The 26,470-nt window shown below is 38.4% G+C and overlaps 1 protein-coding gene across 2 annotated transcripts; it reads left to right on the top strand.

The window, feature by feature from the left end:
• The first annotated feature begins 1,148 nt into the window (after positions 1-1,148).
• tbx2b (T-box transcription factor 2b) lies at positions 1,149-12,585 on the top strand. 2 transcript variants are annotated; one of them, XM_041236518.1, is made up of 7 exons: positions 1,149-1,937; positions 3,182-3,461; positions 5,677-5,823; positions 8,010-8,086; positions 8,409-8,578; positions 9,393-10,006; positions 10,888-12,585. In XM_041236518.1, exons 1-7 carry the CDS (start codon positions 1,576-1,578, stop codon positions 11,323-11,325), a joined length of 2,088 nt encoding a protein of 695 aa, XP_041092452.1. In that variant the 5' UTR covers positions 1,149-1,575; the 3' UTR covers positions 11,326-12,585. The 2 variants fall into 2 exon arrangements, with proteins under 2 accessions (XP_041092452.1, XP_041092453.1); XM_041236519.1 differs by having other exon boundaries at positions 1,150-1,937; positions 3,182-3,449.
• The last annotated feature ends 13,885 nt before the right edge of the window (positions 12,586-26,470 follow it).

Genomic DNA, 26,470 nt, shown 5'->3' on the forward strand with positions numbered 1-26,470 from the left:
TTACACACGCACACAGACGTTGTACAGAATATATATATATATATATGGATTTCTCTACTTGCATGTGATAACAAAAACCTAGAAACCCTATAGCGGTCACAGTTTATATTAAATACAGCAGTTTGCGCATCAGTAAGCACTCACCGTATTTGCCCAGTTCATTTTTCTTGAAATTCATTCCGCTGGTTTCTGTTCTCTTTGCTTGAACACTGCATCTGTGTCTGAACTCTTCAAATGACCCAGGGGTTGCGTTTAAAGTGGCAACGTCCTGTTTATTCAATTGTATCATTTCCCTGCGTAGGCTCACATATTCGCGAGAAAGCACCAGATTTAGTCAATAAAGCTGAAACTAAATATAACCGTTTCGATCTCCTTTTTTCATACCTTTTATAGAACTCGTTTTTCCGGCCCGCAATCGATTCTGTGCAGAACATCAGGGACAGAACACCTGCCTCCGTTTCGAGTCCTTCGCATAGAGAATACAAAAGAACCGCCTGCTACCTTAAACAAGATGTGTGCAATCTCCTTTAAATTTGAATACAGCTTTACAAGCCCACTGCATTTAAAACACTTTCAATGTAACAATAAAGCCATCATGCTAATACCATGAAAGACACCAAAAGCTATCAACATCTAGAAGATCCTGTTAAGATATATTGAATAAATTGAAGCTCTATTGTGTCACATAGCTGTTTGTCCTATAACAGTCTACACATGTACCCAAACATACAAGCAAGAGTAAACTTTTGTTTTTATAATATATTAACAACACGCAGTTTGTATTTTCCTTTAATGTGATTGGATGCGTATTACAAGCCCCGCATACGCTATATACCAGCCTAGCAAAAGCATTAAGCGCAAGCCGACCTATGCGCTCTCTCAACCGGCCGCATATTGAAGGCTGACCCGTTGTTTGGCTTGAAGCTGGGGGTGGGATTTCCAGCTCTTTCCTCTGTCATTGGTTAATATTTGATTCTGTTGACATGTTTTCTTACTGCTAATGCTTCCGACACCTTCTCCCCCCCTCATCTCGATTCTGGCCGGAGCTGTCAAAACCACGCCTATAGAGACCTGCAATTGGTCCAAAAAGCGTAAAATCAGCAATCAAGGGGCTTGGTTCATTAGTGTGAGGATCAGAGCAGGAAGGACATGTGAGATAGTCACAGTTTTAGAGAGAACGGGGCAAGATCTAACCATTTCAACTCCGTGTCTGTTGTAGCATGATCACCCTCACTACTGGCGCATCACCATTTAAATAGCAATTCTGTTTTTGCTAAAAGAAACTTGGACGGAAAAAAAGAACCAAGATCTCCATTTAAACCTGGCTGCAGATTCCCAGCGATTAATTACAGTACTGAGAGACTTCGGGGAAGCAACATTGGGACCCTTTCATCCAGATTTATTTATTTTTTTGCTGTACTAGAATATATTTTTTCTATCGTATTTCACATATAAAAAGACAACGACAACAACTTACTCTCCTGGAAAAAAATAAAAAACAAACAAAAAAAAAACTTTTTGGAAGGTATTGCTATACTGTATATAATAATTCCTCCTTGATTTTTGAATGCACCGATGAGAGATCCAGCTTTCACAGGGACCGCCATGGCTTACCACCCTTTTCACGCTCCAAGACCGGCTGATTTCCCCATGTCTGCCTTCTTAGCGGCGGCTCAGCCTACTTTCTTCCCAACGCTGGCGCTGCCTCCCGGAACGCTAACCAAGCCCATCCAGGATCCCACTCTCTCCGGAGCCGTAGAGGCTGGGCTTCACTCGGCGCTGGGACACCACCATCAAGCGGCACATCTGCGCACACTGAAGAGCCTGGAACCCGAGGAGGAGGTCGAAGACGATCCCAAAGTCACTCTGGAAGCAAAGGAACTCTGGGACCAGTTTCACAAAATTGGAACCGAGATGGTGATCACGAAATCGGGAAGGTAAGACAGATTTTGCTCCCGTACTTATTTATTTTCTTTGTTTTTAAAAAAAAATAAACAACAATAAATATAGAAATAATTATAGTGCTTAATATATACATATGCAGAAGAGAAACAATGAATCGCTGAATATATTCGATTGGGGCCTGCAATTCTTTTTACCTAGATCTGTAGACTGTGTAAAATATTCTTACTCGAAGCTCTACTTACTTTGACAGCTATTCTATAAAAAAAAAAAAAAAATGTTTTTTAAAATACGGATAGTGGAGTTTTCATTAGTTTATATTACTTGATATATTACTATAATTTGGCTTGAAAAATATATAACAGCAGATAATAATAATAATAATAATAATAATAATAATAATAATAATAAATTTAAGTCACAGCTTTTACGAAGGGATAGGGAACATCTTTTCTACACGTTTTATTATATTTGTATATTTTATTATTCATAGTTGAAAAATCATATTTTCAAGACTTACATTAGTTTAATCATTTTGCAGGCAGTGGTTTCTGTTTTTGTTTTCCAAAACCTAAATTTAGTTAAAAACAGATTTTTAAAAAATAATAATAATCCTTCTCCTGATAAGTTTTCTGGAATGTATTCTACTAAACCAGACCAGTGAATGGATCAAACCTGCATTCTGCTCTGACACTTAAGCTTCTGGTTTCTGTAAACAGGCTGTCATTTTTAAAAGAAGATTGTGATTTAAGCGATAGGGCAATGTCATAAATATTCTTCTAAAATTGTTCACTGGCTTTCAGATCACACGGCCTAAAGAAATTTAAAGAACTCCAGCCGAAAAAAAAAAATGCAACTTTTATGATTTGAGATAATGTTAGAAAAATTTAATAATCATCACCATATAAATATTAAATATACGCCATGATTTTTTTAAATGTAAAGCTATACACTATATTTTCATATAAATATTACCTAATATGTACATATCTCTTTAAATAAAATAGCTTTGCATTTTGAAAGGTTTTAGTTCATATAGTAATGTTGCTACTCTTATTAAAAATTCATGAATCTGTACAGCAGAGATCAAACAATGGCTACAGCCTGCTGCTGCGTGTATTACACATGCCGGACTAAACAATGCAGTATCGTCTATAGCGCGGGATATGCTGTTGATTTGTTTAAATACATATTCGCTTATCTTATATTATTCCACTGTTGGTATAATGCGCAGCACGTGTGATCGTTCCAGTCAGCTAAATGTCTATTTTTCTTGCAGGAGAATGTTTCCCCCGTTCAAAGTGCGGGTAAACGGTCTCGATAAGAAAGCCAAGTATATACTGCTGATGGATATTGTAGCTGCGGATGACTGCCGTTATAAGTTCCACAATTCTCGCTGGATGGTAGCCGGCAAGGCTGACCCCGAGATGCCCAAAAGAATGTACATCCACCCGGATAGCCCTGCCACAGGAGAGCAGTGGATGGCCAAACCTGTTGCCTTTCATAAACTAAAGCTGACTAATAATATTTCCGACAAGCACGGATTTGTAAGTACTTCTGTAAGTCATACGCCTAAAAAAAGCAGCACAAAACCATTTTACTCATTACATTGATGTATTTTATTCATGTTTTACTGAGTTTAAAAGTTGTATTTGTGCTTTTTCTATTGTTCTTCTGCTAAAAAAAAATTATATTACACACACACACATACATACATACACACTATGAGAAACAATTATAAATTTTGAAATGTAGAAGAAAGAGAAGTGCAACACGTCACGGATACAAGCGGTTTAATATCATGCACATTTGGCAGGTAGTGGGATCAGAGGATGGGAAGTGTGCACGTTGTTTTAGAAGAATGCAAAAATTAAACAATGTATCAGAGCGTCAGATATCTCACTGCACTGTACAATATTGCAGGAGGCGCAGCTTTCCATGAATTGCATTGCCATTTTTCATGTTAGTGAACAAAATATGACAAAAGCAGAGAAAATATTGCATTTTAAGATTTATATTTTAAGATTTTATATATATATATATATATATATATATATATATATATATATATATATATATATATATATAATGCACACACTCCAAAATACAAGCTTTATCGAGGTATACGGATTTTAACTGACTTATTATTATTATTATTACTATTATTATTATTATGATGATGTGGGATGAGTGAGCTGAATATCCTGTACAATGCAGAGGCTGTGCTACAGTAACACGCGAAGCTAATGAATCCACAGCAGTATCGCGGCGAGGTTTCGGGATTAAGTAAAGTTTCAGCAATGAGGTCAAGAAGACACTGCAGTCTGAGAGGCTATAGCTGTATTGAATGGACGAGCCCTCTACCCTGCCCTTTGGCGTCTGGCAGGATCACTTCACTTCTCCGGGAAGCAGCAGCAGCAATAAGAAACAATTTGTGGCCCATTACTTCGGGGCCTCTAAGTGTTTCGGTGTCTGCCCCTTAAGTGTGATTGGGGAAGATGGAAATGGAAGCCGGGCGGGACGTTGTAATGGTATCATTAAATGAGAGCAGCGCCAGCTCAGCAGACTGAGAAATGGGTTCCAGAGCAGCACCTGTCAGGAGCCCCGAAGCGGACAAACAGGCTGCAATATATATATATATATATATATATATATATATATATATATATATATATATATATATATATATATATATATATATATATATATATATATATATATATATTAGAACCAAAACAAGAGGTGGTTGGGATTTTGTTTAATCCCAACCACTTTATTTATCTTTGTAGGGCTGCTGCATTAGCTACTTCTTATAAAGAATACGATGTGTCTCTTATTAACATGCTGAACAAAACACATCTATCGAGTCATTTCACTCGGTGCTGCAATTTAACACAGATTGGAATGTCTAAGTGTCAGAGATTAGAGTTACGGTTATAAGCATCTAACCTCAATTAAGGATGATACAACTTTCCTAATGTGAATATATGTAGGTCTGTAATGTAATGCGCTCATGTTCCGTATCGCTTTGACATAAGACGATGGGAAACAGCATTTGATAAAGGTCCATCTGCTGTGTTGACCGGGTCATGAGCGTGCTGATCGCGCCGCGGCGAGGTCGATTTGTTCGCCCGAATGACAGATTCTGTAACATGTGTCCGAGTTAAACGCTATCATGCATCCAAAACAATACTACTGAGGCACAATAAACGAGCGCAGTTTTAAAATGAGTTACCATTTGAGAATGGAAACTATGTGTTGAGTTTAGGCGCGTATAATCAAGCGAGTTCAATAATAATAATAATAATAATAATAAACGTTTGTTCATTCTGTCTAATGTTTTTCTCTACTTTGAAAAATGACATGTTTACTAATACAAACTTCAATCTGTTACTAACAATCATTTGAATGGTATTTATTTTTAAATGTATTCATTTTACCTGTTGAACGGCTGGGAGGATTTTGGAGTCTATAAAAGTATATACTGATAATCCTCTGCAGTGACAGGATGTGAGCCAGCCCTGCTATTACCTGCACAGAAGCACTGGCAGCGCATGCATGTCGTATTTGGTTGCGTGTATTGTGCAGTCGATTGTGATTTAGGAACATGTTTAACAAGCGGTCTGGGACATTACAAACGCATCTGCAAGTTAGAAACGCGAAGCGCTTTCATTAATACATTCGACATACTCTTTGCAATTTGATTAACAGAAGAATTTAAAAACTGGAATTCTATCGAGGTGCCTAATGTTTGCTTTTCATTTTCTATCCCAGACTATTCTGAACTCGATGCACAAGTACCAGCCCAGGTTTCATATCGTGCGGGCCAATGACATTCTCAAGCTCCCCTACAGCACCTTTAGGACTTACGTCTTCCCGGAGACCGACTTTATCGCCGTCACTGCTTATCAGAACGACAAGGTAAGGGCGCTTTTCCACTGGGCTTTTTGAAATATACCTTGCACAATGATGATTATAGATACCGCATAGTTGCTGTTGTAACAGAGAGAGATTCTTGTGTGGTTTAAAGGCATGGATAATTATGCCTCCATGGGGTTAAGACAAATCCATTACAAAAAAGGAAAAATAGTTCTCTCTCTTTTGAAAAGCGAGTTGAGGTGCCTGAGCGCAGTGTTTCATTTCAGAACAGACTGACTAGAGTAAGTAGGAGCGCTTGAGAGAGAGAGGCGTGCAATTAAAAGCCTTATGATTTTATTTTGCAAGGAGGGTGCTGGTGAAGGGATTTGCATAACGCTTATTTTCTATTAGACACCTATTCGCCGTGTAAAATGCGCACCGGTGGGCGCGGGGCGCACTCGGCCCCTGCAGTGTGGATTGAGTAGATTTTTTATTTTACAAAACAATACGCACAGAACGTTAAGGTAATAGAACAGTTATTTTACACTGTACTGTACCCCTGCATTAGAACAGTTTTACACTGTACCCCTGCATTAGAACAGTTTTACACTGTACCCCTGCATTAGAACAGTTTCACACTGTACCCCTGCATTAGAACAGTTTCACACTGTACTGTACCCTTGCATTAGAACAGTTGTTTTACACTGTACTGTACCCCTGCATTAGAACAGTTGTTTTACACTGTACTGTATCCCTGCATTGCAGACTACGTTGATACTTATGCGCGTTGCGGAACTGGGTTCTTAATTCCGGGGGGGGTATGTTGAAGGCGCGTTCGTTTCAGACATTTCTTGTAATGTATCAACACGAGATGCGTTGGGGTTTATTTACACAGCTCGCATGTATTACACTATTGCGATTAATTGTAGGCCTTGTGTATACATCTGCTCTAGCAAAAACAAAGACACGAACGTGTTTGAAATACGGGAATAAGAGCACTTGCCAATCTGCTTGCGTAAGTCACGTCTTCTTGGCCTATAAAAGTATCGAAGATTGCAGTTTAATGACTTATGATGTCATAAAAAAATACAAAAAAGTCCATAAATGTATTAATAGTAAATATGTTTGTTCAGTATTACTCATACTTCACGCAAACACACAGGACTGGTGGGCCTTTTTCCGAGTTGAAAAATAAAACGCAACGTAAAACAATACATAACCTATAAAAACTCATTATTATTATTATTAAGAACAAGAAAATAATAATGGATACAACTGTTGTATTTGTATAAGGAAATCAAACAATTCCCACATCCGAGAACAGGCCTCCACGCGCATATTGGAAACGGTTATCGGTTGTTCTTCTAATGCTGCATCCGCACCTCCGCCCTGCTGCTGATGCTAATTGCTGACTCTGTCTGAGGGTCCTGGTGGGCCTGTCGCTATCGTAAATTTTTATGGCAAAGAGTCACAATCGATTAGAAAGCACTTAGGCTCACTAGCTGTAAGCTATACTCTCCGGCAGTACTCCTTAAACCTTAAAGTCTGATAACAAACTAAATGTCGCATCTATATAACGTGTGTATGAGCAGTGTCTACAAGTAAAGACGGTATTCCAAAAACACAGGTGAGCTGCTTAATACACGGGCTTTGATTATTTGCTTTTTTTATTTATTTTCAATCATATCGGTCATTACTAGCTCCTTTGGCGATAGTTATTAGACAAAACATCTACTGCAAGACTGCATTTTAAACCAGTCACAGAGAAATATTTCAAAACGCGATGAATAATGAATAGATCAGCGACGCCAGGACCAGAAGTCAGTCTCAATCTCTCTTCTCCTCTCGCTCCGATAAGAATAGTGTTTTAACCAACGCAGCGATGTTCAGTCGCCATCGTCTCTCTCGAGGGCCGTGAAAATAACTTCCTATCATTAAAACTCCATTAATAATGAAAGCCAAACCTCAGCCTCGTTTTAATAAAGCGTGCGGTGTGTTAAACAGGGGACTTTAAGTGGCTGATCTAGTTTGAAACACCATGAAGACTCAAAGCAAGAGACAGCTTTCCACATTAAAAACGTTTCTGTTGCGAGATGCAATGTTTAACGAGGAAAGAGAGAGAGAGCAGATCAGAATCAAATATTAAAACTGCGATGTATTCATCTGAAGAAAAAAGTGTTTATTGACACAGGATAAACACTACTGAGATTGTGTGATATAATAATGAATGTCCATGTTCTCCTTTCCAGATAACGCAGCTTAAAATTGATCATAACCCATTCGCAAAAGGATTTAGAGACACGGGCAACGGGAGACGAGAAAAGAGGTAAATCTAGATTTTTTTCTCTTATTGTGCGTTTGATACTTTTGGCAAGTCATGGTTCGTGCATGAGATCAAACAACGCAGTTAGCAGATGTTGCTGATTTTATAGGGATTGCAAATGGGTCAGCTGTCTCCTAAACACAGCCAGGGTTAGATAGAGGCCTACCATGTGTTGCATTGTTTTTAAAATAGAAATACATATATTTTAAGGAGATAAGAACCAGCTACACAAGCCAACACATTATTAAGGTAACTTGTCCAAACATTGCTTTAAAAAAAAAAAAGTTCCCTTGATTAACGCTTGAATTCGCTTTTGGTTTTTCAGGAAGCAGTTAACCCTTCCCTCGCTGCGGATGTACGAGGATCAGTGCAAAGCCGATCGAGATTGTTTGGATTCTGACGCCTCTTCTAGTGACCCTGCACCCGGCAGAGACACCGTGCACTCTCCGCTATGCCCCGCGTCCAGTCCTCTTCGTTTCAACCGAGGCAGTCGAGGTAAGATGCCGGCTTCTTTAAATATTTTATGTATGATATATATATATATATATATATATATATATATATATATATATATATATATATATATATATATATATTATATATATATATATATATAGTATTGTTTTTAATAGATTAGATATCCTAAGTACAGAGACTATAGAGTTTTCAATCTCATGCAATTCCGTCTGAACAAGTGTGACAAATGTAGCCTCTATCGAAATACCCAAAACAAAATAAATAAACTCGAATTATCGAGCTTTCTATTGTAGCTAATGGGCAAAACAAAATGTAACACTAGTTAAAATAAATATACACCTACGATCTAAACGATGAACGAGATAATGAGGCACGGGGTTCCCTTCTTGTTTCATGCAGGGTTTGGTTTGCTCAGAGTGTACATCGCGGTCAATACATGACTCATTTCAATGAAATCAAACGTTCATTAAAATGTCTGATTTACTGATCTGGGGTGGTTACTTACATCTTTCACATATATTTGATCAATCACGTTTTGTATCAGACAGCAGGGTGTTTCAAATGTGTTACTAATGTGTTCTTAACAGGCCTATGATTTGACTCAATATTGTAGTTTTAAAACGTGTATTTATTTTGTGTTGAGGCAACACAATGAGGAATTAAATGAACATTATTTTATTTTCGGAACATTCATGTTAAGTATGCTTACTATTGTAAACATACCACACATTCCCCTTGGACCAACACTGTTACACATCTACATATTAAAGAAAACGCTGTGTTTTGTTAATAAAAATGTCAATCTAAATGTTTGTGTTACTTTTACATCTAGATGAAAAACACTGCACTGACAGTGAGCAGGAATTGGACCCACAAGAGGAGCGATCAGGTGGGGTCATCAGCCCGGGCCCAGAGCCCCCGTCCCCGGTCAGCCCACGATCAGAGGAACGGGTAAAAGAGAAACCCAGCCCGGACAAGAAAGACAAGTCTCCCGATTCGAGGAAAGACAGCGACTCGATTTTCAGCATCAGAAATCTGGAAAAGGACAAGTCGGAAAGCAGGCACCAGAAAGGCTCTGACTCGTCGAAGAAGGAAGCTGCAGACTGTGGAAGCAGCGGCAGCGGCAAGGATGGGTTCGCCCCTTTGATGGTACAGACTGAGAGCCCCTCCCATTTTACCGCTGGACACTTGCAAAGCTTGGCTCTGTCCGGTCTGCATGGACAGCAGTTTTTCAACCCGTTAAACACCGGGCAGCCCTTGTTTATCCACCCGGGACAATTTGCAATGGCCCCTGGGGCGTTCTCCGCCATGGGGATGGGACACTTACTCGCCTCGATGTCCGGTGCAAACAGTCTGGAAAATGGTTCTATGGCCGCAGCTCAAGCGGCGGGAGGGTCCACTGCGTTCCCCTTCCACCTGTCTCAACACATGCTGGCCGCCTCTCAGGTAATACCTCGTTCGTGGTGTTGCATGCAGCTGTTCATTCATGCTCTGGTTAGAGTGACAGCGCTTGTAGTAAAACAGACCGCGCACATTAAAATATTGTCATTAAAACAAAACAGTAAGTTAGCTTTACCCGTGTAGAATCTGCCATGGGTTACAGCCCATTGCTGTGTGTGTGTGTGTGTGTGTGTGTGTTTTTTTTTTTTTTTTTTTTTTAATATATATGTAATTTAGATCCCGATTTCCACTACCAGGTTCTGCCGCTGTGTAGCGTCCTTGTGCGAGTATTACAGCTGCGCAGTGGGGATGCAGTGCAGATGTTCACGCTGTGAAACATGCTTAGCTGGTCATCGATCATTAAACCATATCAACGCTAATGCAAGTGATATACGATCCATTATAATTAGACGATTTTATCAAAAAAAAAAAACTACGCTAGCAACTGTACTCATGTAGTCTATATATTAAATCAGTTGTATGTGAAGGTTGTGTTTTTGTGAAGGGTATTGCAACGTTCTCTTATTTGGTTCTTTACTCCAAGTTTTTAACCCATACACTCCCTTGCAGGTGTTATTTAATATGCAACACGTTATATTGTGTGTATTTATTACTGTTGCTGCGTGTTCTATAGCAATCACCTTGTTGTTCATTATACCTGAGCGCTAGGGTCAAGAGGAACGGATCTAAAATGATGTTCCTTTTATGCTCTGCCTTGTTTACCTGTTCACTGTGTTTTTATTGCTTTTATTGCAGTCTCTTAATAGAGTGTGTGTCAATGTTTTATTCATGTAAAGCACTTTGTGGCAATTTTCATTGTGACAGGCGCTATATTAAATAAAGATGATGGTGATTATTATTAGACTTCCCCTTTCTTTGCTCTTCAGGGTATCCCGATGCCTACCTTTGGAGGGCTGTTCCCTTACCCGTACACGTACATGGCAGCAGCCGCGGCGGCAGCGTCAGCTCTCCCAGCATGCAGCGCGGCCAGCTCTGTGTCCCGAAACCCATTCCTCACCACTTCCCGACCCCGGCTCCGGTTCAACCCTTACCACATCCCGGTATCCATCCCTCAAAGCAACAACCTCCTCACTACCGGATTACCCAGCAACTTGAACCCGGGCTCGGAAGGCTCCAAGTCGGGGAGCAGGGAGACCAGCCCCGCCCTGGAGCACCACAAACACAAATCAGGGGGTAGCCATAGGACGGGGTCCCCAAAAACATCCATGAAAGAATCCATCAACGAGCTGCAGAATATTCAGAGACTCGTCAGTGGGCTGGAGAGCCAGCGGGAAACATCCCCTGCGAGGGAGTCCCCGAAGTGACGCGGGCGCCTCCCCGAACCCCAGACTGGCTAGAACGATGCAAGGGTCACTGTAGAAATTGATTTGTACAGCACATTTGCAAGATAGAAAATTACGCTTGGATTGGTGGATGGATGGAGCGACCAGCGGCGGCACCAGCGAGCAGAAAAGCATTGTAAAACAATGAAGTGTGTTGTAATATTATCAAACAGGACACTCAATAGATATTCATACCTAAACTTGAAAGGACAAAGAAACTGTTAACTGATCAAGTACATAAACCGCTTAAGACACTGACAAAGACACAATACTACAATGGGGAAGGAAAGGACAAAACTGTAAAAATAGCAATTGAGTATAATAGTTTTAATAGGTCAATGCACGGAGAAGTGCGTTGCAGTGCCGCTCTGGAGCTATACTGATAAGAAACAAGAAGGGATTTCAGAGACAATGCGTCATGTCAGCGTTGACAAGTCCTTTTGCTTTGGAACGGTAACAAGGAGAGTTCGTGCCGCTTGGTGAATTCAACGAGGAAGAAAACGCAGAAGCTACATCCAAAAATACCTTTCAAAAGGGATGGGAAAGCGAAAAGTGGACTTTGTTGTTATTTGTTTAAACTGTGTACCTGAAATATTTATGTAATTAACAAAAAATTAAAAAAAAAGTAAATTGTGTAAATAAGCTATACGGATCCCAGAATATGCAAATTCGAATTAATTTATTCAAAATTGTACATTGGCGTGTACATAATATTTAGAGTTTAACTCGTTGCATTTATTATTATTTTCATTTTACACGAGCATTTATTGTAAATGATAAATATTTAGCGCTTTGTGGTTTGAAAAGGAGAAAACAGTTTCAATTGTTGTTATCCTGCCTGTCACACTAAAAAAGAAATTCATGTGCCATCATTCCATTCTGCTTGTTCAGTGTTACAAATGAAGACACAAATCAAACTATTAAAATATATTCCCCACATAATATATTCTATCTAATAACCCGGGATACATCAAGGCAGGAAAAATCTAACTATTAAAATATATTCCCCACGTAATATATCCTATCTAATAACCCGGGATACACCAAGGCAGGAAAACCTCAGGTTTGTTTCACTCCAGTGCAAATAGAGACTTTTGTTTTTCAGTTTCTCTTTTAAAAAATATGGTGGCGCAATATAGGGTTAAACTTACAAGCGGGTTTCAATTATGTTGGTCATTCGGGTCAATTTGTAAGTTTTTTTGTTGAATTCTCTCACGCTTTCAATTAAAAAAATCAAGGTGGTATATTGATTGGTCGTCTTGTTTGTTAAGAATCGGATGTCATTTTTTCCTCCTTTAAACACAGAATACATGTACATATTTATCAAAAACAAAACCTCGTGTCAACTTTCTACTTGACAAAAATATATACTTTGGTTGTTTTTCATCTGCTATAGAAGCCGAATTATTATTTATTTATGTGTTTACTACACTAAATATAAATATTTATAGGTGGTCTTTGAGTTCGTTACATTGAAATTCATCACACAGCAATGCTGCTCTTCAGGCAAAAGCACAGGGGACAATTTTAGCAGAAGTTTGGAAACTGTAAATTGTTTCTTCAATTAGATTTAATGTTCAGTGATTGTAAATATGTTTGTGTATTTATATTATTTTAGAAATATGCAGGCGTGGGTCCAGAATTAAGTTCCCTGTGTTAGTCACATGTGATTCATTATATGACAGTAAATGATTCCACGCCCGGAAACTCTTAATTTGTTTACAGCGCAGAAATGTTAGTCTTTATTTATAGTGTAGAGAAACACGTTCAAATCACAATCTTTCATCGAGAAGATTACATTCTTCAACCCCTTTTTACAGCATCTCAAAATAAATAAATAAATAAATAAATAAATTGAAACCTGTAAGTATATTTGTGCGGCAATTTACTCGTGGTTACAGTGGTTCTTGAATTGATATAACAATCTTGATATATTTGAATGCTGTTTCCAGGATAAATAAAACAGCAGGCCTACAAACATGCCGGTTCTCCAATGAACCTGGGGTATAGAGCAACACAATAACGCGGATCTGACGAAGCTGAGCTCCGGCACACAAAATCCAATCACACGAGATATTCGCAATATTCAGGTATTGTGTATAAATTACGCTTCCAGTGCCGCCGTTGTTTTTAACCCAACTCCTTTATTTTTTGAAAAATAAGAATGTTTGCTTTCAGAACACAACATTCACAAGCTTACAAACAGGGCACATCTTTAATAAAATTGACCGTAAACACGATTAACACAAATATACAAAATGTTCACTTTAAACAAAAAAAAAATGGATTGAAGGGACGCTGAGAACAGCGACGAAGTAATTCATACGTTAGTGCGCCCTCTGCTGGTGTGTTAGTCAACACGATTCATGTATAAATGTGGCTGGCAAAAGAGGATACTGCAACAAAACAAACAAACAAACAAAAAAGCACAAACACGCACGCGCCTCATCCAAAATGTTTACCGTTAGTTACATTTATGATGTTTTCATAGCACCAGACAATGGGACTTTATTCTTTGTTTTCAATTATTTCTGACACAGTGACATTTGTCTACATGTTGCCTATTTAAAAACACACACACACAGAAATAATAGTATCTCTTGTTAAAGCGAGTGAATCTGTGGAAAGAGCAGGGTTCGGACAGATTAAAGGAACGCTGGCCACGGGGCTGAACCCGTTTTCAAAGTACCTGCAGGTTCTATTTGAAATATTTCCATACCAGGAATAATGCAAAATACCGGCACCATAAAAGAAAAAAAGGAGACTCGGTGCTCATATTAATAAAGCTACTACAAGGACACGTTTAAAACATTTAGATAGCACTCGTTTGCGGTTTAATGATATAATCAATAACAGCACACGTGATTCCTGCTGTCGTTCACTCGACAATATGCCCACCACTGCAGCGTATTGCAGGTCGCCTAACAGCTCTATTGGCGCGCATTCAGCAATGCCGCACTCAGCCGTTATTCTTTTTGGTTTCTTAGTGATTCATGTTTTAATCTCGGCTTCCTATTCTCGGTTGATTGCTATTGTATCATTAGGTTATATATAGCATATGAATAGTAATTCGAGGCTATTGTTGGATGTGTTTATTACAGAAGTTCGCCCGCCCCTTGTCAAAGTGTTTCAATAACACATTTCCTCTACACTTCCTATGGGGCAGGGGCTACTTAACCGCTCAAACACCTCCACAAAACGATTTTAAAAAGTTCAGCTAAACTGTGTCAAAAATGAATATAGAAATGCACTGATATTGTCCTTAAGTATAAATGGAAGTCTGTATATGCAATGTTGCATATAAGTGGGTGTTCAATTGGGAATGAAACGGTGTAAAATAAGATAGTCATCCTCGATTTGCAAAAATGCGTCCCTGGGTTCTGGTGTGCGCGTGACTAACAGGTGTACAATTCCACAGCTGCCACCGCATCCTCAGAGAACAACATCTTGAGGATCCGCTGTTAATAACGTTTCAAAAGTGAGCAGAAATGGTTGGCCGATGTCATTTTACTTAGAAACCGGCTGCATGAAAATCCAATGTATCTACACGTCTTTACTAAACTCTTTGAAAGACAAGTGAAGATAGAATAGTGAAATAACCATCGATAGTGTTTTCCAATGCCACAGTCAACATAACACGAGTGAGCCTGATAATTTTTGCAATATTTCCTGAACATTATATGTTCAAATTAACCAAATACACTTCCACACATGTATAATGGTATTCTATAGAAGGGGGAAATACTACTGAGGTATACGTACGGGGGGAGGGGGTAACGTATGTATGCATTATATATATATATATATATATATATATATATATATAGCAGCTCCGCTCAATATACATGTGATTGGAAATGTTTTCGCGTCTACCGGTGTACAGTGTTTCAAGTTGAAGGGTTAAGGAGTTGCTGGGAAGTGAGCTCGGGAGGATGGGCACTTGGACGCCTAGCTACTCTGGCAGCAGACAGCCCTTTGTCCAGGAACCGGCGCCTGTCGCCTGCCTGCCGGCCACACTGCCTCCCCACACCCGGGACAAAAGCGGAGGGAGATCCCAAGAGCAGCAGCTCCTAATTAGAGAGCCTCCTTCTTGTTTCTTTTCTTTCTCCTGCGCTAATCACAAAACTCTAATTGTATCAAGCGGCCATTGTTACTCCCTGCTATCTCCAATTAACAGTGTGCGCTGCCCGACCTCGCACTCTCACAGAGAATAACAGTTTGTCTAAAACAATCAGTCAATGAATGATCAATAGACTCCAATGACTGACTCATGGATAGCAACTAATGATTGCTAATTGTACGTGGGTAAAAAGACTAAGTCAATTTGTTTTAATTATTAAAGAGGGCATAAAAGAGCCTACTTGCAGGATTTCTTTTATAATGAACATTGATACCAAATTATATATATATATATATATATATATATATATATATATATATATATATATATATATATATATATACACACATACACGTCAGATGTTAACATTAATTTGTAAATGGTGTTCCAATGCTTTAACTATTAAATACAATACAGACATACACCTATTTGGATACGTGTGCTTTTGTATTTCTTTGCTTTCACCAGGTGTCCTTACCGCACACATGTTTCAGTTCACATAGTCTGGTTAAAGCGGTGTGATGGTCTGTGGGCGATTCCTAGATTATAATCACGTCATGCAAACCCACAGCCCGTACCCGAACCATGCCGGCTAATCTATAGTGTAAAGGTGCAATAAACATACGCATTCGATCCCTATTCGCATGCAAAAAAAAAAAAAAACCTCTTTAAAAGATTAAACCTTTTCCAACAATGCTAACAGTATTAATCAAACCAGTCTGTCTGAAGAGATGATTACACTTTTTCAAGGTTCAAAGGTCTTCGACGTATAGCTAAACAAGGGCTTTTAGCACTATATAATACACACACAGAGGATGATTAGACAGTACGTTTAGCACATCAATGAGATGGTGCGTTGATGTGATAAATCACCCGTGTATAGATAGATAGATAGATAGATAGATAGATAGATAGATAGACAGACAGACCGATAGATAGATAGAGTGATAGAGTGATAGATAGTGATAGATAGATAGATAGATAGAGAGTGATATATAGATAGATAGATAGATAGATAGATAGATAGATAGATAGATAGATAGATAGATAGATAGATAGATAGAGAGTGATATATAGATAGATAGATAGATAGACAGACTGATAGATAGAGAGATAGATAGAGTGATAGATAGATAGTGATAGATAGAGAGTGATAGATAGATAGATAGAGAGTGATATATATAGATAGATAGTGATAGATAGATAGAGAGTGATATATATAGATAGAGAGTGATATATATATATATAGATAGATAGATAGTGATAGATATATATATATAGATAGATAGATAGAGAGAGAGTGATCTATGTATTGAATGCACTTCTTTAATGGATTTAGTTCGATGAAGCAGCTGGGTAAACAGGGAGTTATGAGATGGAATTCTTATCTGCACGATCTGATGGACAGAAGTTCACTATTATTATTATTATTATTAATTATTATTATTATTATTATTAATGCTACACTTGGAATGCTCATTGGAGTGACGCTGATTGCTCTTTAGTTGTAACGATGTTTTTCAAGAAAAAACCAAACTCTCCCCCCTTAATGTTACAAAACTTCTCACATTAACCCTAGTGTATCAATTTCCGAGCACTTACAGTATTGATTCTTGCTAGTTCTGTTGCATTATCTTTTACATTTAACAAAAACCTTTGAACCGGAGTAAATGCGTATTTGTAAACCTATTACTGCGTTTACTATCTTCGTTTCTCATAATCACAGCCCATACATCCTCTGTCGTTGACCTCAAACGCACTTTATGATATTAATAAAAGGTCTCTCCACACAACACATTCAGTACCCTACTGTCTCCCGCTATCGTTCTCAATTACTGCTTGGAGACAGTGCGTTATCGAGACGCCGGGCGAGTTTGGTTATTTTTCTTTTAAAAACCTCACTGGGTGACAATAGAGACAGCTGAGCAATTGACTGGAGACAGATCTCCTGACGCAGATAAACAGGCGAGGAAGTAGATACGATCCGGGAATAGAACCCAGGAAAGTGGGAAGGAACGGTGTGCGCGTAACTCAGGAACCCGTCCCTCTGGTGCAGCGGGGTGCCAATGGAGTGTGTGCGCTCGTGTAATTATGCGTACCACGTATTCATTAATCACCTTCAGTTTATTTATTTTAGCCAAAACATGCAAACATTGTCATCAAAACAAACACACACCTGTATATTATATATATATATATATATATATATATATATATATATATATATATATATATATATATATATATATATATATATATATATATACACACACACACAAATGTAGCTATGTTGTGTACTGTGCGCATTTTGGATTGGGTATACGTTTGTTCACATTAAGAATGACGATGTCTATTTCTTTCATTGAAGCGTTAGAAGCCTGGCGGGCTGCACATTATTGAAGAGCTATTGATAGAGCTGTTTGCGTGTCTCCTGCTAGAATCTTAGAGGCACTGCGACCCCTGCTGGAAACTGAAACAAGCAAAACGGCGGGGTGTCCAAATGTAGGACAAACAGGCACGGCTACATGCAAACTGTAGTTAATGGAATGGTTTTACTGACTCGTGTGTGTGTTTACATTCCACTCTGAGTAGTTGACAGGCAGCACCTTTCTTCCTTTCAAGTAGTTTTGGGTGCATTTGTTGTCATTCCACTCTAGTGCTTCAGCTAAACATTCATCACAAATTAAGTTCACGGACTCGGAGAATTTAAACTTAGTTTTTTTTTTTTTTCAGTGTCACACACTTCATATATTAAAACAGAATGTCCAATTGAAAAAGTGAAGACATTTTACTGACTGCTGCACTGCTTCTATAGTGTGGGTTTTAAAGGAGGGATTGACTTTTATATTTTAGAATGAGCTGTTTCAATACCTTTAATACACAGGACATTAGACCTGTTTGCGCATGCGTCTCAGATCACATAGTGTAGCCCGAAACACCTCGATCACGTTGACACATCACTTTCAGATAGTCTAAACCTGCTGCTTCCAAAGCCATGGACCTTAAACACGCTAAATTACAGCGTCCAAACTATATAAGTTAATAAAATACACGTGCAAATGCTTGAACGCAACACTACGCACAGTATGATAGGACTAACAACAACCCATCATCCTAATACAACACATGCAACGACCTATACATGCCCCTGGTCTGTTGTTACATTATATAGAGAATGCTATATAATAGCATGTTTTCTTCGGTTGTAAAACAGTTCTGCCTTTGTCCACTAGATGTCACAGTTGCTCCCTAGTGCAAAGCCCCTGACATTTCAATCTCGCGGGATTACGAATGGTGGTTATATTTTAAGGACATTGCCCATCAGAACTCCGAAGAATCCTCTTGAACTGCGTACGGTATAAAACGACTACCACACACACACAATGCCTAGTCTTCAGAAACACAGCCCTTAACATATTTATCTGAAGCGGCGCCATACTGCTGCGTTTCACAAAACCTTAGTTTACAGAAGTCGTCACATTTTGTGCTTTCCCTTCATAACTGTATAAAACCCAATTGAAGACACCTTCCTTATCTGTACTTTCCATTTCTATTTAAACAGTTGCTGACAGTTTGTACACGTTTCCTTTTCACCCGCCCACTCACTTCAGAACAGGGTACATAAAAAAAAAAAAAACACGTGTCCAGAAAGTACAGTATCCACTCCCACGTGATAATCTGTACAGCTGCTCCAATAGCGGCTGAAAACCCTGGGCTACTCTGATGCCCACCATACCCATGACAAGAATCTGCTCATAAATACGTGTAACCATTATTTTCTGCCCATTACTGGAGTGTAATCACAGCAGGACAATGCTGTATATGATAATACACCTGGCCTGGGTTTCACCTTGTGAGAGATACCATTGTGGGGGACACGCACGCACATCCAGTGCCTGGGCATTCCAGATAGGCTGGATAATGTACTCACCCCCACGGCAGAGGAAGCCAACCACCGAAAGCCTGGAGAAGAATTTAAAAATCTTGCTCCGTCCTGCCAATATTTGAAGCCACATCTGTGAAAGAAAGACGAGCCCGTTCACAACTGCTTGCATGTTATACATGTCATTTAATAATAACAACAATAATATTTATATACCGCCTTTCATAGTGGACCACCATCACAAATCATTTTACAGAGGTAGGCTGTGAACTGTGCATTATATGCAGAGTCACTTACAACAGGACATTGCACAGGTCTTTAAAGATAGATAGAATAAGCTGGGATTTCCATTTATAAAATCATACAAAAATCCACCCAGCTAATTCATTCATATTGTAATTACTTTATAATTATGACTAATATTCTCATTTAAACTCGCATGTACCCATTTTAAAACACACACACATTATATATATATATATATATATATATATATATATATATATATATATATATATATATATATATATATGACTCCCCTATATTAAGGGAACTTAGGGGAGACATTAAGGGGACTTTATGCAGTTATATCACATCCACAAACTGCATAGCAAAGGGAATTACTAAATATAGCAAAAAAAATTAAAAAATTCAGCCTTTGAACATAAATTTCCCCTAACAAAAACACACAAGTGAAAGAACCCCCCCCCCCCCCCCCCCTTGTGTTAGTATTAAAGGAGGAACGATACATTCGTGTTGAGCAATGAGTGATTCTAATGTCCGACCCCAAAGTGAAGTTGTGCTGCCCCCTCACCCCCACACTGACATTGAGCTGTGCATTAAACATCAACACTGGCTTTGTGTATCCAGCAGTTTATCAGGAGGGAGGTGCTCTCAGTGCAGGAGAGTTTAATCTCCTTTAAAAACACACGGAGCGAGCGCAAGAATAAACCCCAAACCCTCTTCAAAACATTAGAGAAAAGTGCCAAATACTTAATGAAGACATTCTTTAAAAGCAGCCTTTTAGATAAAGTGTGAGTTTAAAAATAATCTCCAGCTCACACTTGGCTATCCTTTAATGTAAAGAGAGTACTGATTGCACACTTTGCTTCTCCATATTTAAACCTGCAACACTCTGCCTCCTTGCCATTTGCATCCTTTATTGTGACATTGTTGACTTTAGTTACATCATTAAAAAAACAAAAACACTATTTCCACAAATGTAAAAAAAAAAAAACATGGAAATATTAAGAATGTAATTAAAGCATATAATGCATCAAATGGAAATATTTAGATATTCAATGCATTGTATTTCAATGACTTTCACATGTCATGCACGGAATGGCTCTTGTTTTCTTTTATACTTGTGGAACTATACAGTGTATAGTGGTTTCTTTTTCAATGATGTAACTGAAGTTATCAATGTCAGGAAGCACGTAGCAGAAGGATTCCAGCAGTGGATTCGATAGAAGTGGAGGAAAGCTTAAAACAAGCTATTCATTCTTAGAATGTTTTACAAAATCTCAAAGCACTAAGAGCTCTGTTACACGTTGTGGAGTTCAGAGGCAGCGAGCAGACTGGACTTTCCTTGTCAGGATTGTTGGTAGTGCTAGTTAACTATTGGCTCCATTGTATATTTTTCTGTTAAATTTAATAATGGTAGTGTGGGCAGTATTAAGACATTAATGGCGTTGGTTCACTGGTGTTATTTCACCTCACTGCCATTCACGCCAGTGAGCTATTTTAATCAAGTCATGGGAAATGACCTTTGGTTTAGAGGCAGATGTCTTGGAAAAGCCTCTAGAACCATGTGTTGGGTAAGCCTCTAGAACCATGTGCTGGGTAAGCCTCTAGAATAATGAAGTAAAACTAAGTCAAGTAGACGTTGGACAAAACATTGGTCTTCTTGACTTTGAACTGGTCCCTTTCATTGAGATTAATGCATCATTAATCTTCACAAAGCAGACAGGAGGTGTAATGGATTGATTTCATTTAATTGATATTTAATGATTCTGGAGAAGAAGAACTCATGTAAGCCAAAATATAAATCAATTAAAGTTAAAGCTGCCAAGTTGGCCACACTGGTATTTTCATATTAAATATGGGTGTTACTTTACAAGAGAAAATTGAAAACAGCAGTTCTGGTGTTTCCTGTACAGCATAAACTACCTTTGTATGAATATAAACAAACTGGAGTGTCAATAAAGACAGCTTCCTGATAACGTTGAGAACTAACGAAGCATGTGGTACAACAAGAGCTTTAAATACCTTCCTGTGCGCATACGGTGAGAGTCGACATCTAACTATAGGCCAAGTTACAAAGGGTTAGTCTTTTAAAGAAGCAATATAAACAAATAAAAATAAACCAGAATCTAAACCAAAAGAAGGAGAGTTGGAAAAGAACAAACCTTACCTTCCAAGAATTGAACTGGTTCTATCACGAGAAGAGGCGTAATTTCGAATTTGAAAAACTAAACGAACACACCAAAGTCGAAGAGACCGGCTTTTTAATAACGTCGAAACCTAGAACCACAACATAGCCTCGGTGGGACTAAACATCGAATATCTGCGGGTCACATTTGAGTGAAAAAGCAACAATAACAAAAAAAAAAACATACAGAAAACAAAGAACAGCTTCCTTCCTTGTCTTCAAGGGATTATTCTCCGTGCGAGTCGCAGAGGTCATTAACGAGGCAGCTGTGCCGCGTGCCGCTCCATTCTTTGCAGGTGGGCTGATTGCAACGTCCAAATTGACAAGGAGAAGCACACCTGTGACAGGCAAAGAAGCGGTTTCATTAATTTAAAGAATGGGCAGATTTGAACAGGACCACAGCCTGCTTGACCATGTATGAGAGAAGCAGTTTATTCCTACACGCCATTAGACAGGGGTGCATTTCACGCATTGCATTTGAAGAGCACTCTCAAGCCATTGTAATGAACACGAATGTGCATCCAAAATCGAGCGCGTGAAATGTCACGTTTAATTCGTAACGTTTTTTTCACAGGCTTTGTTGTCCCCAAGTGAGAAATTTTTAACATCACAGCGATATAGGAAGATATGAGTATGCAATACGCTGTCCTGCGTCTTCCGTTTACACCAAACGGAATGTGTTCCGGGCGGCAGGATTATGACAGGAAAAGTTCACAGAGAAATGTATGCCTGTAATCACTTACCATTGCGGGCGTGGGGTGTGTGTGTGTTTACTTCTTTATGTCATTCGTCAACTTTCTTTTTCAAACTCTTTTAAAAGTTGCTGAGAACAGACTTGTCTAGTTTCAAAGACACGTTGAGAGCAATAAGTCTGATATAGAAGTCCCTCCATATGTTCCAGCACAACTAGATAGGAAAGGCTTCGTGTAACCCCAACCCTACCCTAAAGCACTAGCCGTGATCATTTAATGGAGAATCTATATAGGGCACAATTTAAAAATAGAACATATGTTCAGACATTTGTGACACATATTTTCTGAGTTTAATGACCATTTAACTCGTATACCTCTAGCTGGATTTTCTCCAATTAGATACACCTTTTTACTTCAGTGCATCAAAGTGGCTGGTTATATATCCTATGGAGATAATAAAAAGGGTGACATTTAATGTTCCAGAAATAATTTGTGAAAAAAAACCAAGAGAAGAGAATGCGAGAAAGCCTACATTTCCGATAGGACCCAGTCTGCTGGATAATAGCAATAACCAGCCCGGTTACTACTCATGATACTAGAGTATAGGCCAGCAAAAGCGAACAATACAATCGATTAGCATTAATAATGGCAAACTCCAATGCCAGAGCACAGTTAATGTGTGTTTATGAAATGCTACTGAACCAATGATCTGAGTGTGTCTGAGCTAAAGGGTGTTCATGTGAAAATCAGCAATACAATAAAAACATATGGGATCAATAATCAACACGGGAGTGCTGCGTTTTCATTTTCCAAAAAGAAAAGCGTCATATTTGGCGACAATATTGCAGCCTATACTATTGGGCTGTTTTACATATTTAATTAAATACAGAATTTCCTTTACGTTTAGAAAACTTGTCAACGCCTGGTATACATGCATTTTGGGTTGCAAAACAATAATAATGCAAACGTATAATAATAATAATAATAATAATAATAATAATAATAATAATATCATTTTTGCAAATCGCACCGTTGGTTTTATTTATTGCTTGCAGTAGGCTACTGCAGTTCATATTTTGTTCCTCTTGGAAACCCCCGATAACTCTCAAGTTAATGACACGATAGTAGACATTGTCACTGACCACGGCTCGGGTCGTATGATTCAGAATAATTAAAAATCAGAATGAAGCTGGGCATAGCCAGGGTTGTCCGTGCGCACGGTAGCAGGTTTGCAATCTGAAGGTCGCTTGTTTGTTTTCGCTCCTATATTGTTAATTCCCATTTTAAATATGTGAAACTTAGTATATGATATAGTTATATATGATATAGTTTGTGCAGACTCGACCTGCACACATGATAGGCATACACATCGTACCAGATCCCCGTAATGAATCTAGAATAGACAGCGCACGCATGTGCATTGCATTGTTTTGTAATCTGCAGTGCAAGATGAGTTATCTCTATGTATTATATTTCTCTGTTTCTCATAGTTACATCATTGTGCAATTGCTGCATTGGTAGAAAGTACTTCTCTTGTGTATTTACAGTAAACAAAGGCAATGCTCAGTGCGACATGTCGCGACTGAGTGCTCTCAGCTGGATTTCCACGCAACAAACAGGGGGGCGTTTTCCGATAACGGTAGTGCTTGAACATGACTCCCTGCAGCTGCTTTTGAGCGAACTCCACGTGAGACTACAACTTAGGGATCTTGAAGTGCATCATGGTGTCTGAATCGCACTTAAGGGCGCAGCCATGTTTCAAACACATATAGGCGAAGTTGTCCAAACGATTGTTCGCTTTTCAAAAACAAAATTCCAGAAGAAAATGAAGTGTTTGAAGATGGGGGCAAAATAATCTTTAAAAAATATATTGACAAAAAATGAAATATAAATACAAGCAAATAAGGAGATTTATGTATATGTGTGTGTGTGTGTAGTGTATGTGTGTGTGTGTGTGTGTGTGTGTGTGTGTGTGTGTGTGTGTGTGTGTGTGTGTGTGTGTGTGTGTGTGTGTGTGTGTGTGTGTGTGTGTGTGTGTGTGTGTGTGTGTGTGTGTGTGTGTGTGTGTGTGTGTGTGTGTGTGTGTGTGTGTGTGTGTGTGTGTGTGTGTGTGTGTGTGTGTGTGTGTGTGTGTGTGTGTGTGTGTGTGTGTGTGTGTGTGTGTGTGTGTGTGTGTGTGTGTGTGTGTGTGTGTGTGTGTGTGTGTGTGTGTGTGTGTGTGTGTGTGTGTGTGTGTGTGTGTGTGTGTGTGTGTGTGTGTGTGTGTGTGTGTGTGTGTGTGTGTGTGTGATAAAACATGTACATAAGTTCTGCCCCCGATTAACACACCCACAGTAAACAGTAAACCAACCTGCACTAGTCATACTTGCAATACTAATCAATTATTTTGCATTCATTCAATTTAAATGTAAAATTATATCCACAATAATTAAAGCAGTACACACACACACACACACACACGTGTGTGTGTGTGTGTGTGTGTGTGTGTGTGTGTGTGTGTGTGTGTGTGTGTGTGTGTGTGTGTGTGTGTGTGTGTGTGTGTGTGTGTGTGTGTGTGGAACCACTAGGAACCACTATGATTGTATCTAGAACCACCAGGAGCTCTTTTTCCTTTGAGTCTAGAATCACAACTGTTCTTATCAGGTCTCAAGAATGCCTCGAAGCAATCGAAACACCAGTTATTTATTTCCTTACTTTTAAAATCTATAATCAGAGTTTATGATGAGTTGCATTTCCAGGAAAACGTCACTCTTATTTTCTGTGCGTTTCAATTAAATATAGCCGTCTTTTTAAAATAACGTCAATGACAGAATTATTATTATTATTATTATTATTATTATTATTATTATTATTATTATTAATTATTATTACCTTCAATAATTAATTATTATTACACTTCAATAAATGCCGATACAATAAATGAATTTATTTTACAAAAAAAAAAAAAAAAAAAAGTTTGTTTAGAACTTTGAAGTTGGTCTAGTTGATTTTCTTTTGCAATTTTTTGGGGAAAAGAAGCAAGAAAAATACGCTACACTTTGAGGTTCTCTTTGTGTAATAAAAGCAAAATATCGAGAGTGTGCTCGTGCGTAATTGAAGAGGTTTCGCTCATTAGCCGCCTGCGCTAATTCATTAGATCCAAAAGGTCGCCGCACTTTAATAAATCACCCGACCTCGTCCTGGGAAAATAAATGAAGAACACAGTTTGGATTTGCGTCTTTGTGGCTGCCATGTAGTCTGTGCTTTTTTTAATTTAGATTTCCTTTTTTTTAAATTTGGGTTATTGAAAAGTTAAGCTGTTCGAATGGAATGATCGAACTGGCAGAATTATTATTATTATTATTATTATTATTATTATTATTATATTATTATTATTATTATTATTATTATTATTATTATTTTGTTTGTTTGTAATGAACGCGGAAGTGTTTGATCAGCCGCAGTCTTGTGTTAATTATAGGGATAACGTGTTGTTTGTATGAGGTTTTCCTTACAGATCGCTGTGCGCATTTACATGTTTTCGCCTGCATATGTATTCAGTATAATTCCTATTCGAATAATAATTCTTAACGTAATCTTAGAAGCTAGGATGCAATCCATTACCTGCCTCGTCACCTGGGCTCTACTCAGGCTACATGTGTTAAATATCTTGTTGTTTTTTATTTATTTATTTTGTATTTGATTGACATAAAAAGCCCCTTTTAAAGTTTGAAAACAACCTTTTTAAAAATGGGTACAGCATTGCCATCGCATTTGGCTTAAACGAACTCGACGTGTAACATTCTTATTGATTTCAAGTGCGTGTCCTTTTTTTTAAATCTAAGGAATATTCTCAAGTGTGACATCATCGTAAGAATATAAAAACTTATCAGAACGAGCCCAGTCTTAGTTTAGATTCTGCACACACCACGTGACTGTGGGAGTGAGTAAAGTTTAAATTCACTTTCCGAAATCCTGTTAAAATCAGCCCCTATAAAGATTCAGCCATTTTATTGCACCCT

This window comes from Polyodon spathula, chromosome 41 (genome assembly GCF_017654505.1).
Source record: "Polyodon spathula isolate WHYD16114869_AA chromosome 41, ASM1765450v1, whole genome shotgun sequence".
Taxonomy (NCBI): domain Eukaryota; kingdom Metazoa; phylum Chordata; class Actinopteri; order Acipenseriformes; family Polyodontidae; genus Polyodon; species Polyodon spathula.